Below are 18,146 nucleotides of genomic sequence, written 5' to 3' on the forward strand. Positions count from 1 at the left end.
TAGAACTTTTGTTTTTTTTTTTTCCCCTCATAACAGTAAGTAATAGTGTTCATTATAGTATTAAATGAATAGAGTATGTTAATTATATAAAAGAAAAAACATAGAATAAATCAAACGAATATAGATGATATAATGCCATAATGGATTTTCAAGATACTGTCAATGCAAATTCATACATGATTATTAATCTCTTTCTCTTTGGTGTATAAGGAGTACATAATTTTAACAAATTCTATTAAGTAACAAAACTAAATCAAGTTTCATATTGGCTCTCACCTAATTTTTAACATTCACCGTTTTGGTGATATATAGTAAAGTTTTCTGAGGAAAACTAAACCAAGTCTCGTATTGATATAAGAGGGATCAACTATTCATCTAAAGAGAAACCAAGTCTGCAGAAGCCCATGTCCTTGAAAGTAAGCTCATGTTCTCAAATAGAAGTTAAAAAAGGTCTCCTCTTGGCATTAATTTTTGACATTTCTTTCACTTTACCAAAGAATGCATAATCATAGCACCTAATGACCTGAATATTGATGTAAACACATTTTTGCAACTTTGCAAGATAAACACATTGGCTAATAATGTAAACGATCAGATCATGAGCCATCACTTTAGTAATGAAGAAATTAATAGCATAGCTGGGTTCATTGGCTCTCACCTAATTCTTAATCAATACCCTAAACACTTGCAGAGACTATGAAATCTATCTCAAAATTAAACCCCCAAACACCTAAAATAGATAAAACCCAGATGATGATATTCCAGACTCCAGAGTCCAAATTGCATTAAGATCACAGCCACCCAAAACCTTCAACAGAGACATTAAGATCATACAATCAATGATCCCAAAAACCATGCAAACCCAAAAACTCAAGGGAAAAAATAGGTCAGTGGCAGAGCCGTAAAAAAATTTCAAATGAGGGCAAAGTCGCCTTTTCGCCTATGAATTGCGTAACATCCAATTTTATTCCTCCCCAGAGTCCCCCACTGTAAAACCCTCGCTCACTCCGGCAGCCACAATTTTTGTTCAAAAACCCTAATCTCTCCCTCCCTTCCTTCGTTTCACGGCCGCCAGCCATGGAAGAGGTATGCGAGGGCAAGGACTTCTCCTTCCCGAAGCAAGAGGAGAAGATTCTCCACTACTGGTCCCAAATCAAAGCCTTCGAGACTCAATTGTCTCTCACCGAACACATGCCCGAGTACGTCTTCTACGACGGCCCCCCCTTCGCCACCGGCCTCCCTCACTACGGCCACATACTGGCCGGCACCATCAAGGACATCATCACGCGCTACCAGTCCATGACCGGCCACCACGTCACGCGCCGCTTCGGCTGGGACTGCCACGGCCTTCCCGTCGAGAACGAGATTGATAAGAAGCTCGACATCAGGCGCCGGGAACAGGTTCTCGAAATGGGGATCGATAAGTACAACGAGGAGTGCCGGAGCATTGTTACTCGGTTTGTGGAGGAATGGGAGAAGGTGATTACGCGAACTGGGCGGTGGATCGATTTTCGGAACGATTATAAGACCATGGACTTGAAGTTTATGGAGAGTGTGTGGTGGGTTTTTGCTCAGATATATGATAAGGGCCTTGTCTATAAGGGCTTCAAGGTTAGCTCCTTGCAGTCTCAATTGTATTTTTGATGAAATTTTCCGATTGGTTTATATGCGTAGTTTAGGTTTACCAATCCATATGCTGCTTCGGTTTGCAGGTCATGCCGTACAGCACCGGTTGCAAGACGCCGCTTTCGAATTTCGAGGCTAATCAAGATTACAAGGTTTACTTCTGTTGTTATTTTATGTAAAGATTGCTGAATTATTAATTTTTGATTGTCTGTTGTTGTTGAATTCTGTTAATTGTTATGAGATTTTATTGTTCAGTGCCGAGTTAAATAATTCAGTTGGTAACATTAGGAATTCGGCTGTCCTGTTCAGTCATTAGTTCAGCCTTTTGTGTGTTTTTTTCCCCCTAGTAATGATGGAACTTATAATTTGGTCGAAGTGTTTCCTATCATTTTTGACATCTCTGGTGAAACTCAGGATGTTCCTGATCCTGAAGTTATGGTGGCTTTTCCAATTATTGGTGATTCTGACGAGGCAAGTTTTGTGGCTTGGACAACTACTCCGTGGACCCTTCCTAGCCATTTAGCGCTTTGTGTCAATGCAAATTTTACCTATTTGAAGGTCAGTTAGTTTATCTCTATTCATATTTTCCTTTATCACAATTTGGGTATCAAATTTTAATCAATGCTAGCGTTAGTTTGTTTGTTGGTACACATTTTTGCCTATGCTATTAGAGTGTTATTTGTTCATCTCTACTGTTGTTTTAAATGACATGTACGCATCATGATTTTACTGGAAAATATTTCGCCAATTTAGGGTCCATATAGGTGCCTTAACCTCAAGTTATAGTTATTACATGAGATCCTTGATATATTTGTTTTCATACTATGTTATGTGAGTTCCTCAATTTTTCTTCAACTTTATGAAATGCAATTTTGCACTATAATATGTGAGCATCTAATTTGAGGTGGAATAACATTCAGGTTCGCAACAAGTACTCAAAAAAAGTTTACGTCGTTGCTGAATCTCGATTGTCAGCTCTTCCTAATGACAAACCAAAAGAAAATGTACCAAATGGATCTGCTGATTCAAAAAAATTAAATTCAAAGACCAAGGGATCCTCGGGTGGGAAAAAGGAAGCAGTTGACACATCATATGAAGTGTTGGAGAAAATGACCGGGGCTTCATTGGTGGGGAAGAAGTGAGTACTTCAATTCCTCATTTTACTTGTTTAGTTTAACATAGTTACTTATGTCTAATTATCTATTTACTTTATAGTTTCTTATAAATATCACAATTATAATGAGATTGTGAACTACAGGTATGAACCACCATTTGATTACTTTAAGGAGTTCTCTGATGTTGCATTTAGAGTTGTTGCGGACAACTATGTTACTGATGACAGTGGTACTGGAATTGTCCACTGTGCTCCTGCATTTGGTGAAGACGACTATCGTGTTTGCCTTGAAAATAAAGTTATCAGTAAGGTATGTATCAAGATGCACGTAAATGGCATAAACTCACCTTTGATACATTTGATTCCTTACATCAAAGATGAGATTGTACGTATATTATTTGTGGTCTCATTTACGATGTTATGAACAAGATGGTCTTAAAATTAGTGGTTCTGCATAGCTTCTTTTGTTATACAATTTGTTCCTATAAATCATCCGCACTCTGATTGTGTGTTCTCAAATTTTGCCTGTAGAGTTCTTTTCTTGCATATTTTGATTTCCCTCTAATCATATATACTAGTGCAGACAATACTTTCAGTCATCTTGGTTAAAAGTTTAAGCTCTTTTTTATGAAAGGGACTCTTCTTACCGCTGTCTATAGATTGTGGGATTTATGATCTTGCAGGAACTGTCAGTACTTCTTCTTTTCTTTTCGTGTAGATTGTGTGGCTTTACATCCTGTTTGCATGTAATATTTTTTTTTTTTTTTTGCTGGATTGCGTTTTTCTGTTTAAGCAACTTGTTGCATTCGCTGAAGTTTTAATTGATAGGGTTTAGGGTTGGGTAGTGAACTCATGCCTCCATTGTTGTGGCAACTATAAGTTCTAGCAGAAGGAGATAAGCTGCTTAAGGAAGTGTTGGGAGGTACAATGACTACAATCAGAAGCTGATTTGTGCCTAGGAAATTATCCCATTCAGCTGTTTTCTTTCTGGTGGTCTACCAAGTTGGTGTCAATACTTTTAGCCTCTTTATGGACTTAAGTGAACAGGAATTTGGGATATGTCGGTGGTTTTAAAGCAGTTATTAGCAGGGGTAGTTGTGCTTAGTTTTGTGGCTGTTTCTGTAAGTATATTATGCTCAGTGTTTGTTTTGGTGTAGCTTTGTGGTGGACTGCTTGTCGACAGAGGCTGTAGTGTTATTATTAATAAGTTACTGTTTCTTGAAATTTGGTGCACACAATAATAGAATAGGGACATCTTTTTATTGATCGTTGGAAGATGGGGTTGTTTAAGGTCTGTACAGAAGCTTGTGGTTGGTAATTAGGGTGTTTTGGACAAGAATATAATCTGTCAAGAGAATTATTAAGAGTGTCTCCCAAGGCGGGTTGACTGATACAGTTGCAGCTTGATCCAGGGCCCGTTCATTTGTTACCTTTTCCTTTAGCCACATAATGTGCACTGTGCCATAGATCTGCTTGGGCATATTTTCTTATTTTTTCGTTTGAACTTTCAAAAGGAAGAAAAAAAAAAAAACCTTTTTCAAAATAGTGCTGTATAGTGTGGATTGTTTAATATATTACCAGCCAGGCCTGCAGAGGAGGAGAAGGGAAGAATTTTACAGGAGTTTAATGGAAGAGGGATGGAGACTGTTTGATTAAATTTGCTTTTGGGCATCGTGGGCTTTGGTTTCTATAGAGTCTAGTTTGTTTATTTCTATAGAATCTGTTTGATTAAATTTGCTTTTTTTTTTTATGTATTTACTTTTAAATAAATATAAGGTCTATATTTGAATATTTGATACTTCAATTCCTTTTCTGGTTCTTCGATTTTAACGGTACTCAACTGGATTCAAAGACACTTGTATTTTATTTTTCCTCCCAGCACCATTTCTGTAGACAGTTTAGATAGTGTTGCTGTTTTTTCAGTTGTTGAGTAGTATCAACATGGCATTCTAAGTTCTGATTCTTAAGGCCATGATGGGGTTGTTTTGCAATTCACGTTCTTAGATATCATATCTGAATAATGGTAGTTGTTCATTAAGAAACATCTATATTGTTGCACTTTACTTATAGTCACTTATTGTCATGTTTGCGTTTATCCATTGGCATGCAGGGAGAGACCTTGATTGTAGCAGTTGATGAGGATGGATGCTTTACTGAAAAAATTACCGACTTCAGCAAGTGCTATGTCAAAAATGCAGATAAAGATATTATTGAAGCACTGAAGGTACGACATTACAAGAGAGTTTATATACATATAGAAACATATAGACGTCTTTCACTTACATTACACAAATCTGAAACTCCCTCAGGTGTTGATTGCATGGGATTGCCATGCGGTCAATGCTCTGCAGTGATTGTTGATGTTTGTACAATCTACTAGTCTTATCTATGTATGCCAACTCTACACCAGCACCAAACAAGGAAAACGATGGCATTCTAACTTCTAAAAGAAATGGTAGGAGTAATTCAGAAATTTTCAGAAGTAGTTTCATGTGTTAAGCCTGGGTTTTTCACGTTCAAAAATATATAAATTTCCCCCCTCATATTTAGTAGTGCTTCTCTTCCTGATGTCGTCATAAGTTAAATAGATCTGCAGAACAAAAAAAATAAAAAGGTAGAAATCAGACTTCTGGTTAGGATGGGATATGTTTCTGGTCTTATTGTAATATATTTGGTCATTATTGTAATATACTTTTGTACTTATTCTACGTCTGTATGTTGTCTCCGTTGTTCTAATGCCACTCTTCATATATGCTCAGCGGAAAGGAAGGCTTGTTAAGTCTGGAACCATTATGCATTCTTATCCCCACTGCCCAAGATCTAAAACTCCACTTATTCAAAGAGCTGTTCCAAGTTGGTAAGTGCAGATTTAACTCGGTGTTACCTGTAGTTGAGTTTTATGGACTCTTATTTTGATTAAAAACTCAGTCCTTTCGCATGTCAATTGATTTCTAGTTAGATTCTCTTTTATCAAATTCTTACATCCATGCTTGGAACTTATTGCAAGTTCAGTAGTTGAACCCTTGGCTTGACCAGAGCACATAAACGGTTAAACCTATATTTGTTAAACCATTTTCTTATTTCACATTTCAATGTGCAATCTCATCCTAAGTAAGTTTTACTTCTGCTTACAGGTTTATCCGGGTGGAGCAGTTGAAAGAAAAATTGTTAGAAAACAACAAGCAGACATACTGGGTTCCTGATTTTGTGAAGGTTGATTTTTAGTTTTAGTTGTTGACATTTATGGCTTTCTTTCCTTTGTTTTGTACAGTGTTTCTTTATTTATGCTTTTGGGAATGAGTGTGGTAAATGTTGATAAATAGCAGTGTTTGCACTAAGATGGAACTCCAATAAGATGATTTTCAGATCTCACCATTTTCTTAGTTCTCAAAATAAGCCTGAAATTAAATTATTTGCTTGCTGGTACTCCACTAAAAGATATATATTACTTTTCTATTCTAGAGTAGTATGGTGCTTTCGTTGAAGTAATTAATTTCTTATGCATTCTTCATAGTTGCTTTGATAAATACTTTAAGTGAAGAGTTCATGTTACTTGTTGCCCAATTTTGATTTATTGAACTTTCTGAATGAAATTTTTCTGCAATGAAATTGGGCACATATTTCCTGAGATGGGAAATGTTTATGGACTTTGGACTGTTGTAGTAATAAGTCCCTGTTTTGCATTGCCATTGTTTCAGGAAAAACGATTCCACAATTGGCTGGAAAATGCAAGAGATTGGGCAGTTAGTCGAAGTAGATTCTGGGGCACTCCTCTTCCTGTGTGGATTAGTGAGGATGGTGAGGAAATAGTAGTTATGGATTCCATTGAGAAGCTCGAAAAGCTTTCCGGTGTTAAGGTTTGATTTCTCCTCTCTGTGTCAATAATTACTTAGTTGTTGAGTTTTTAAGGTTTCATCAATCTACCAAATTCACAATAATAGAGGAGTTCTATTTCAGTTTGCTTCTTTCTCATACTCCAGGTGATTTTCTTTATATTTTTCCTCTAGCTATCACACCACCACCATACCAGCTTATGAATGCCTTTAACAAGCCTTAATCACCAAGCAAGGGCGAAAGGCGGTTAAAACAATTATCCATTTATGTTTATTTGGAAAAAGTATACTAGTGGAGACTGTATAGTGACAAATAGGACTGGGCTACAATATTATGATAAATTTGAGGCATTGTGCTATTATTTGTGTATGGACTTGAAATTGTTCTTCGATGTTGCACTTCTCTCTGCTTTGGGGGCACTATTTTCTTCTCTACATTCTCTTTTTAGACTTAATTTTAGCTGCTGGTTCTTTCTATGCTTTTTTTTTTCTGAAGTAGTTTTTGGCCATTGGGTGAGGGATCTTGGTATTATGTGTAAACTTCTTGTTTAGCGTACTCTTACTTGGGTTGACACTTCTGGTATCAAAAGGAAAAAAGTTTGGTTTTCATTTGCTTTTTCTGTTACTGCATATACTGGTTTTGAATATTTTCTGCTGATTTTAACAGGTTTTTGATCTTCACCGGCACAATATCGATCATATCACTATTCCATCTAGCCGTGGTCCTCAATTTGGTGTTCTTCAACGTATTGATGATGTAAGCCTATGGAATCAAGGCTAGCAGTAGACTAACCTTTTTCATACTGTTAAGTAAAAACCAATCTTGCATTAAAGATTCATAATTTTGTGACTCGTATGCATTTCTAGTGGATCATAAATTCATAATGTACAACTATGCATCCAATGTTCTTGTAGTACATTCAAATTACCATTTTTGTTGGGCAAGTATCTTTCACTTCATTCAATTACTACAGTATCCTAGTTATTATGTCAGTGTCCTATTTATTATGTCAATGTGTGGAATTATTATATCAATTATGTTCATGAGATCCAGTAAATCAATTGGACTATTTACTTAATACTTTATCTCTCTCTCTCCAAAAAAAAAAAAAATTCTGGTATTTTTTGCTTTTTGATAACTCAAGTTTCATAACTCTCAAATAACTCAAAAGAAACCTTGTTAGTTAGTTCTGGATTTCTTACCCTGGTGGTAGAAATTAAAGGGTCGGTTCTTAAATTGGAATGTAGGACTTGTGAGCATGATTGTCTTTCTTCTGGTGTTTAACTTAGAATATCTTTTTGTAATCTGACCTCCTAATCATATGTTATTGTCCCGGTTATGCTTATTAAAAAAACAATGAAAGAAAAAGGTACTGTAAATGCTGTGCTTTTTCAAATTGTTCTGTAATGAGCGAGTGTAATTTTCTCACTCACTGATGTGTGCTTAATGGTATTGATGTTGACTTGTTTAATTATCTTTTCAGGTGTTTGATTGTTGGTTTGAGAGTGGTTCCATGCCTTATGCTTATATCCACTATCCTTTTGAGAATGTTGAACTTTTTGAGAAAAACTTTCCTGGAAATTTTGTGGCTGAAGGGCTGGATCAGACTCGTGGATGGTAAGTTTATTATATTTGGGGTTTCCAGTTTTTCTGATTTGATTGTTCCTCATGTTGACTATTTCTAATTTTAGTCGTACAGCTAAGTTGGGTTAGTCAATGTCAGTGGTCTAGAACTCCCTATTTTTTGCTATAATCATTTTAGAAGATTACATATCACGTGCATGTGTGGCAATGATACTTCTATTCACATGGATACTAGTGTTAGATGAAGACTCCAAAAACTATGAAGTACAGTTGGAAACATACTTCATTTGACATGTAAAGTTTCTTTTGATATCTATTAAAGTTTTCCTTTTGCCTGTTTATAAATGTGATTTTTTTTTAATTAACATAACGACTAGACTAAATGTTGGCTGCCTATTGTGGAATTAGATTCCTTTGTGCTAGTTTTATCCTAACTTGAGTACGGGTTTCCAATGTCTAAGCTAGTCCTCATTGTTTCCTTCTGATTCTGCAGGTTCTACACTCTTATGGTGTTATCTACCGCATTATTTGGGAAACCTGCTTTTAAGAATCTCATTTGCAATGGACTCGTACTTGCTGAGGATGGAAAAAAAATGAGTAAAAGTCTGAAAAATTATCCTCCACCAATTGAAGTTATCGATCAGTATGGAGCTGTATGTGTTTTATAGTACAACTGACTGTACATTATATAGTTTAAGTGCCTTTTTTTCTTGGTTTCTTTGTCAAATGGTGGGAAGATGATGTATTTTACAAATATCTTGTCTAATCATATTTCTGTTGTGCAGGATGCAGTACGATTATACCTAATTAACTCTCCTGTTGTGCGCGCGGAACCATTACGTTTCAAGAAGGAAGGAGTTTATGGTGTTGTAAGTATTATTTATCTATTCCTGTAGTATTGTTTTCATGTTGGATTGCTGTTTATTGATCTTGGTTCTTTGAATTGATCCAGCAGTACCTTTATCTTTGGTTATTTTCAGGTCAAGGATGTATTTCTTCCATGGTACAATGCATATAGGTTCCTTGTCCAGAACGCAAAGAGACTTGAGATTGAAGGGTTTGCCCCTTTTGTTCCTATTGATCAAGCCACTCTACAAAAGTCATCTAATGTGCTTGACCAGTGGATCTACTCAGCCACACAGAGTCTTGTGTATTTTGTCCGTCAGGAGATGAATGGTTATCGACTTTATACGGTTAGCTGTCTATGAACTATTCCTTCAGAAAGCATTTCGTAGTTCTTGTAAAGTCCTTGTAGTTGGGCATATTATGTCATATGACCAAATAGGGAATCGGGTTGTGTAGACCACAAGATCAGAATATGACCAAATAAAAAACTGGCTTTTTAGAGCACAAAGATCACAATATAGTTTTGTTATGATTAGTAGGTAATTTTTAATGTTGCGGTACAAGTATCTTATGTTAGCCTGTTAGGTGTATAAAACTGTTAATTATTCAAATGTGTCTTGTAGTGGAAACTTTATTGTATCTTCAAATTATTGGTTGTACACGTGGTGCAATTATCTATGCAGGATGGTCTTACAAGGTTGAAGTTTAGTGCTATACAAGGCCTCATATAGAGAGCTACAGATATGACCTAGGGTTTACTATGGTTAAGGTCTTACAAGGGTGAAGTTTATTGTTATAATATGTGGAGGACAGGTGTTGTTGTTAAAAGTTCTGGGCATGAATGGAGAAGAAGAGAGTATGAGGAATCTGGACTCGCTCCAGCAAGATTTCTTGGAAATTACTTCAAGAATTCTCACTAGTCACTTGAGAGATATTCTTTGAAATAATACACAATCAGTCTCATGAACTTTGTTAAAAGTTCTGGGCATGAATGGAGAAGAAGGGAGTATGAGGAATCTGGACTCGCTCCAGCAAGATTTCTTGGAAATTACTTCAAGAATTCTCACTAGTCACTTGAGAGATATTGTTTGCAATAATACACAATCAGTCTCATGAACTGATTTCCAGTAATACACAGTGGCCTTGTCTACAGAAATAAACCAATTGTTAAATGACCCTGATTAATGACTTACAGCCCTTAAAGTCTAATTATTAATGATTGATGGAACATGACTTAGAAAAGGTAACTTTATGACCCAATACAAGGAACATGCTTCTTAAATAAAACATTTAGAACACACATGAAAACTAGAAGATTCCAGCAAATCCAGATGTTTAAATACTCTTCTAAATTTAGTACTCTTAAGCTTTTGGTAAAAGTTAAGGAAGCTAATGTCGGTGAACCTGAATTATGCATACTGTGGAGTGTTGGCTGTTGGCAGTTGTCCTGGCAGTGGATAAGAGGCTTTTTGAAAACAGGATGTGGATGTGGGGGGATTTTAGAGGCATTTTCATCTGCATTTTGATATTTTTCATGCACATTGAGGCAGTGGTTGGCCCATATGATTATTAGTTCTTAGTCTAGCTCCTTGGCATTCTGTTTGAGATTTCCTGTTGGAACTGGTTTTTCTAAAAGCAGTTTGGTTATGTGGTTTATATGTTCTCTTGTTAAAAGCTTGTCCATTTTGCACTATATTTGAGTCCATAGTTTATAAATAAAATATATCTATTTCTGTTAAAGCATTCCTCTTCTGATTGTAATTTGTCTAACCAACATGTAAACAACATTATAGGTGGTTCCATATCTTTTGAAGTTTCTAGACAACTTGACAAATATCTATGTGAGGTGCAATCGCAAGAGGTTGAAGGGTCGTACAGGTGAAGAAGATTGTAGGGTGGCGCTCTCAACACTTTACAATGTATGGTGGTGGTAACTTTCTTTATTATGGTAGTAACTCTATGTATGTTGCTTTCCTTATGTGCCAAATAGCTGGGTCTAAGAATCAGATATGTATGCATGGTCATTGAGTTTCATCTTCCATGTTGGTTGTGGTTCTTGGATCTGTTTATTTCCTTGTTCATTCTTGAGCTATATCTGGCAATACCCATTAACACATACGGGTCCTATTTGCATGTATTTTCTTTATTTTTTGTTGGCAAGTGTTCAACAAGTCCAAAAAAAAAAAAAAAAAAAAAAAGGAAGAAGAACTAGAAGAAAAGAAAGAAGAAGGACTAGAAGTCATTAGGAGTTGTCAAAGTAACAATTACACTTATTTTATATTCAAGACTTTTTTCCAAATTAGATACTATTAGCTTTTATTTGGAGTGCTATATGGACCTCATTTTATCCTTATGTCATTAGTATTTTATGATCCCTGTACTTGTTTAATATGCTTCATAAATATTCAGTTCTTGAGATATTTTCTGTGAGAATCACTGGTCTAACATTTGTGTATGATTTATTTATTTTTGTCTCTAGGTCCTTTTGGTATCATGTAAAGCGATGGCTCCATTAACACCATTTTTCACTGAGGTCCTTTTTCAAAATATGCGGAAAGTTTCCAACACGGCAGAGGAAAGCATTCATCATTGCAGCTTTCCTGAAGCAGAAGGCAAGGTATTAGTGGTGATCATTTTGTTCTTTAAGAAGAAATTATGAAACCAATTTAACTCGTTCATATCTCTGCTTAACATTTTGCGAAACAAAAAATGGTTTTATTTCTGTTAAGTTTGAAAGTGAGGTTGGCTTAATCTTATGGGGAAGCTTTCAGGGTTTAAGCTTGAATTGCTGATCCTCATACTTTTTGTAATTTAAACTTTCAGTATTCCTCTTTAAGGTTTCGCATGGTTTTACAATTTTTATTGCTATTACAGAGGGATGAACGTATTGAGCAAAGTGTTGCAAGGATGATGACAATAATTGATCTTGCCCGTAATATTCGTGAGAGACATAACAAACCTCTTAAAACACCACTCAGGTGTGCTCGTAGCATCTTGTTCGATGTTTTATTTTAATTTTACTTATGCCTCGGCCTCGGCCTTTGTCTACTTTCTCGATTTTATCTGAAAATCATTTTCTTTTATTTCCTTTAGGGAGATGGTTATTGTTCATCCTGATGTGGACTTTCTTGATGATATCGCTGGAAAGCTAAAAGAGGTATATGAATCATACTGGAAGCTCTTTTTCATACATCTTTCACTTAATTGTTAAACTGTGCTACCAACTGATGCTATTCACTTGAAAGTATCTTTTTGCTCTTGACTTTCGTACGCCTAATTGACTCATCAGTTGTACATTGGAAAGTAATAGGTTCATTTGTATTGTATATTGGGGCTATCTAAGCAGTTATTATGAATCTGCAACCATCAATATTGTTTTCCTGAGGTGGATCCATTTGCATGTTAATGCCAATATGCCGTGTTATTTGTTGACTGCTTGAATAAAGTCCTTCTGAACTGTAATACCTCATCTATTAAGCCAACCGGAAAATGGAAGTGCCACAAGTACACAAGGCTTATGCCAGCACTGACAAATTAAACGAACATTAATAGGAACTTTTGAAATTCTTGGGCATGCTTGAGGTATCTGGCGGACCGTATTGTGGCTCACATTGCCCCTTAGAGCACCTGAAATTTGCCTCTCAATACAATTATTAATGAAAACTACTTCGTCCAAGCATGTACCAACTTATATTAGGAAAAGATGGCAAACAGTGCTCTTGATCTTCTCATCTTATTTTTTTTTAGCTCAATGGTGAAACAATGTGGTTTTATAGTCAAATGGTCATTAGATGGGGTGGAATGGGGAAAGGTCTTTCTGGGAAGAGTGATGCTCAGTTTCCTCATTTATACTGTTTTATCCTCTTATCATTGGACTATTGGTTTAGAAGAAACCTTATTCTCAAAGTTTATCCAGTCATTAAATTACTCTGTTCTGGATAGATCATCAAGGGTGAGGTCTGTTTTTTTTTTTTCCTTCCTTTCTCTTCTGTTGGTTTTCTTTGTTTTGTAGTGTCTTGATGGCTCTCTGTCATGGACCTGATTTCTTTTTCTTTTAATTTTTTTAATTATTTTTCTTTTTCTTTTTTCTTTTTACGTAACTCTGTTTTATTTCCTTAGTAGTGTAATGTGAAGCACTAACTGTTTCTTTCGCTATGGGCTTCATTCTTCCCAAACTAGAATATTAACTACCGTTCCTTTTGAACCGCAGTATGTGCTGGAGGAACTTAATGTGCGATCTCTTGTTCCATGTAATGATACACTGAAGTATGCTTCATTACGTGCAGAGCCTGATTTCAGGTATGGATATTTTTGGGGTGGGGGAGGGGTATCACCTTCATTTTATTGTGGAATTTATCCCCACTTTATGTTTGATGACATTGTTGGTTTGTTTTCTTATAGCGTTTTGGGTAAGCGGCTAGGAAAATATATGGGAATTGTTGCCAAAGAAGTCAAGGCAATGTCGCAGGAAAGCATTCTAGCATTTGAGAAATCCGGAGAAGTTACTCTTTCTGGTCATTGCTTAAAGCTGACTGATATTAAGGTGCTCATGCTTTGTTGCTAATACAATACACTTCTCTATACCGCATATGCTATAATTTTCTGCATCCGCTCCTTTGCCATGCTTTCCTTCCCTATTCTTTCACATTGCTGTGATATGTTTTGAATCATGCAATCTGTTTGCAATAATAGCGACATTCAGATAAACATTTAAAAGGCTGCAAAAAGAATTTTGCGTTGTTATAGAAAAGTTGAATTGCTTTTCATGTTATATATTGGGTAACTTCTTTGTATTAGCTGGATCATGGAACATCCTGAAAAAGACTCTGTGTTCTTAAAGAAAGCATTTAGCAATGTGTAGAATCATGGAAGAAGAAGTCATTGGTAGCAATACTAATTTATGTTTCTATTTCTTTTCATTTCCAGGTTGTTAGGGATTTCAAGCGTCCTGATGGCACTGCAGTAGACGACGTGGATGCTACAGGAGATGGTGAGGATCTTTGACAGGAACCTGATGTAATATTTTAAGACTTGTAAATATTTGTGTCGTAACTCTCTTGTATTCGCTTCAGGTGATGTTTTGGTGATTTTGGATTTACATTCCGATGAGTCGTTGGCTGATGCAGGTGTTGCTCGAGAGGTAATGTTGCTATATTTTGTAGGGTTTATGCAGTGTATATAACTCTCCCTTGAGTCCTTCTGATTCGTGGTGTAGTTTATTTTTTGCGACTTTAGTTCACATAAGATGAAAATAGTTAACCGAGTTTATTGGTTAAGTTTTGAGACCTTCACTTTACAGACCAAGAAACCTGAAAAGCAGACAAAAGAAACTGATTTCTTACTGTTTGTTTTTTCCCTGTCCTTTGGCTGAGCCTCCTTGTAGAAGAATTTGGAAGGCTCATTACTGAAGAAGAGATTTAGCACCAATGGGCTTTTTCCTTATGGTTTTGTTTTAAAAAATACAGTTCAGAAGAATCTAAAACATCCGTGGTCTTTTCAATTGTTCTTTGTGTGATTGCCTTCTATATCTCTATGATTCTTTTATTGTTAAGAGATAACAGACATGGTTAGTATCAGGTGTATCACAAAATTTAGATAAATAAATGTATCTCATATACATAAAAATGATTAATTAGAATAAATCTTATGTTGGGTATATATTATATTTTTTTAAATGAATAACTGGGAACGATGCATTTTTTTCATCTCAACAACCATATGCTGTATATTAAAAGAAACAGTACATGAGGAGTCAACTCATTATTGATTGGTCAGTATTTTTCAAATGTCATTCAAAATCATTCTGTTTTGAAGATGGCTCGCTTCTGTAGTTTTTACTGCTGCTCTACCAATCTTTCATAAAGTGTACGCAACTTTTAACCAATATTGTTTTGAATCTTTGTTTGCCATTGTGTCTATGCCACTTGCCCTTTTTTTTTTTTTTTTTTTTTTTTTTTTCAGTTTCAATTAGCAAGTGCATTTTTAAAGACACCATTCTCTTCCTAAGATGTAGGTGTTAAACCTTTATAACAGCATGTGGTCCATGACATCTTTTATCTGTTACCCTATTTGAGTACCAGACAGTTTGTTGGAAAGTGGACATATTTCTGATCAATAAACTGATTTTCCCCCACCTGTATCAGATTGTCAACAGAATCCAGAAGTTCAGAAAGAAATCTGCTCTAGAACCTACTGACTCGGTGGAGGTCTACTTTGACTCTTTGGATAAAGATAAAGCAGTTTCCCAAAGGATCTTGCAATCACAGGTACTGTTGTTTTCCATACTCCGAGTAGAGTAATAAAATTTTTAAACCCAAATATCTGGCTGATCGCATATTAATTTGCAGGAACAATACATTAGGGATGCCATTGGTTCGCCGTTGCTGCCTTCAAGTTTGATGCCATCACATGCTGTAAGTTCTATTCATATTAGGAGTTAAATAGGCTACTCGGTTGAGAGTTTATAAAGTGGCATCAAAATCTTCTGATTCATTTGTTTCTCCTCCCTAATATCTTCATTTTAATGTTCGATTATAATTTTTCTCCTCCCTAATATTTGAGTAAATGGAAAACCATCTTTTTTATTTTAATACTCGATTAGAGTTCTTTGCATATTGAAACTCTACACTTTAGATTTCAATGTTTATTTTATCAAGAATATAAGAAAAAGAAAAAGGAAGACAATATTTATGGCAGGGTATCTATGTAGGTTTCTTGTTTCATGCTGAATTACAGTAATTCCTTACATTTCAATCATGGTCACATTAGATTGAAGCAAGTATTTTATTGCAGGTCCCTGTTGGGGAAGAGAGTTTCCATGGGATTTCTGTTTCATTTGATACCGAACTTTCATTTGCTATCAAACTGGCCAGACCTGCCTTAGTTTTCAACTCGGATGCAATTGTTGCTTTATATTCAGGTTTGTATTTTTTACCATATTAAATGATAATTATAATACTAATAAACAGAAAAGTGATTATATGCACATTCAAAATGGCGTGATCAATGAATTTTTACCTGGTGTCGTTCCCTCTGATGGTTCTTCCTCAATGGTAGCAGGAAACTCAGAATTCGCAAGGTGTCTGCAAACGTACTTGTTGTCAAGGGATCATGCAAATCTGAAGACCGAGTTTCAACATGGAAACGGGAAGGTTTGTTTCATTCCCTTAAAAGTCTCTGTAGGCGCAAAAGAGTGGTGACATTATGTCCTAATTATGCTTATTGTACCTTCTTATGCAGATAACTGTTGATTGCATTGAAAATGTGCCCGCTGTGAGTTTGGTGTTGAGGAAACATGTGTATTTGACTGTTGGGGAGTTCTTTTGTAGAACAAACTCTGAGTAGATCAATTCTCTAGGTTTTTTGGTTTCTCGATGATGTTGCCACTGCTTTTTGATGGGGAGAAAGAGATTACAGAAACGGGATGGCCATTGCCATTCTTTGCTGTCCTAAGTGTGTATAGATAAACATCAACAAATTGTCACTATTATTTGTTTTGAAATTTTATACAGACACCCCTAATTTAATTACCTGATGCGTCTATATTTTTGTCTAATTTTTTCATCAAACTTTCATTTAATGATAAGTGAAAATTGAAAAAAAAAATTGAAAAAGAACTTGCAAAAAAAAAAAAAAAAAAGAAATAAATGTTTTATGCATCAAAATATTAATTAAAGATATTTATTGGGCTAACTTTTCTTCTCGTTTTAATAATACAATCTATCACTTTTTAAGATAATATTGATATGACGTGAAATAATTGGTTGAAATTTTTAGATAACTTTTTACTCGCACTTTATAATTTTATTTGAGAACTAAATATTGGTTACAATTTATATTTTTTTCTCTAAAATAATTCAGTCATTCACCTTTATATTAAAAAGAATATATATGTATATATATATATATATATATATATATATAGGGCCCTTCCAATAGGGGATCCTTTTTTTGGGTCTTTTATAGGGATATGCATTAGACAAACTTTTTGATTATATTTCGGCATCTTAACCGTTCATTTTTTAGGTTCTAATGTGTAGATCACTTCTGCAAATTTTCAGCCAAATCGGTGATCGTTAAGGCATCCAAAATTGCAATTTACACGAACGGACTGAATCTGTCGAACCGGAACCGTTCGTATTTGCAATGGTAAATTGCAGTTTTGGATGCCTTAACGATCATCAAATTGGCTGAAAATTTGCAGAAGTGATCTATACGTTAGGACCTAAAAACTGAACGGTTGAGATGTGAAAATATGATCGAAAAGTTGGTCTAATGCCCTATCCCTAGAAAATACCAAAAAAAAGGATCCCTCACTAAAAGGGCCCTATATATATATATTTTTCATTTTTTTTTCGTTTTTAATTTCTCACTCAATTTCGTTTTTATTATACTCCTTACTTTTTATTTATTTATTTATTTATTTCTGCTTACTTAAGACCTTTTAATTTCTTAATCATAATTTCCCAATCAAAATTAACATGAGTGGGGAAGTGCAGGCTCAGTGTTCTGGGTTTGTAACTTTGTATGAATTCGATGGTAACCGGGAGAGAATATCGGTGATATTGGGGTGCCCTGATAAAATCGAAAGTGTTTGCAAAAGGTGCTGACACTACCATGTTAAGTGTAACATACAAAAGATTGAACTGGAACATAACACGTGCGACAGAAGCCCATATTCCTCTCTGGGTTTGAGAACACTTTTTGTGTGGGGATTAGAGAACTCACTGCTTCAGAATTTGAGCAGTGGCACTCTTCTTTCAAGGCAGCAAGCACGAAACTGCCATATCAATTGGCTACTCAAAGATTCTTACAAGGCGGATGACCCATATTTTAATCAACAGCAGCTCTAAGGAATCATGTAGAAGGAGTTAAGAAGATGCCATACTCACGTCACTACACCAAAAACGTTAACATACAACACTTTTTGCACAACGAAAAAAAAAAAGTGTTGTGTGATGAAGAAAAGTGAATCACACAACATGTTTACAAAACTTCCGTTGTATAAGGTGGTTAAAATTCTGAAGTTTTTATTTAGAAGGTCATTGCACAACGGTTACAAGAATAATATGTTGTGTGAATCATAAAAAAAATAGCGGCATATTTCCCTCCTAGATGGACTCAAATTCGGCTCCAAATTGGT

The 18,146-nt window shown here is 35.4% G+C and overlaps 1 protein-coding gene across 1 annotated transcript; it reads left to right on the forward strand.

Annotated features, from left to right (window-relative positions):
* Positions 1–968: 968 nt before the first annotated feature.
* Positions 969–16,533, forward strand: LOC133708839 (isoleucine--tRNA ligase, cytoplasmic). The gene is made up of 27 exons (XM_062134376.1): positions 969–1,611; positions 1,713–1,778; positions 2,041–2,184; positions 2,547–2,764; positions 2,885–3,050; positions 4,851–4,964; positions 5,500–5,597; positions 5,875–5,953; positions 6,439–6,597; positions 7,241–7,330; positions 8,058–8,191; positions 8,652–8,811; positions 8,944–9,027; positions 9,139–9,351; positions 10,798–10,923; positions 11,484–11,621; positions 11,879–11,982; positions 12,098–12,161; positions 13,215–13,303; positions 13,406–13,547; positions 13,931–13,994; positions 14,077–14,144; positions 15,148–15,270; positions 15,352–15,417; positions 15,797–15,923; positions 16,064–16,155; positions 16,244–16,533. Exons 1-27 carry the CDS (start codon positions 1,078–1,080, stop codon positions 16,346–16,348), a joined length of 3,567 nt encoding a protein of 1,188 aa, XP_061990360.1. The 5' UTR covers positions 969–1,077; the 3' UTR covers positions 16,349–16,533.
* The last annotated feature ends 1,613 nt before the right edge of the window (positions 16,534–18,146 follow it).

Source organism: Rosa rugosa, chromosome 5, assembly GCF_958449725.1.
Source record: "Rosa rugosa chromosome 5, drRosRugo1.1, whole genome shotgun sequence".
Lineage (NCBI taxonomy): Eukaryota > Viridiplantae > Streptophyta > Magnoliopsida > Rosales > Rosaceae > Rosa > Rosa rugosa.

Coding starts and splice junctions, on each gene's coding strand:
- LOC133708839 (XM_062134376.1), top strand. CDS start 1,078: ATGGAAGAGGTATGCGAGGGCAAGGACTTCTCCTTCCCGAAGCAAGAG. Junction 1,612..1,712: donor TTGTCTATAAGGGCTTCAAG/GTTAGCTCCTTG, acceptor TTCGGTTTGCAG/GTCATGCCGTACAGCACCGG. Junction 11,622..11,878: donor TTCCTGAAGCAGAAGGCAAG/GTATTAGTGGTG, acceptor TTGCTATTACAG/AGGGATGAACGTATTGAGCA.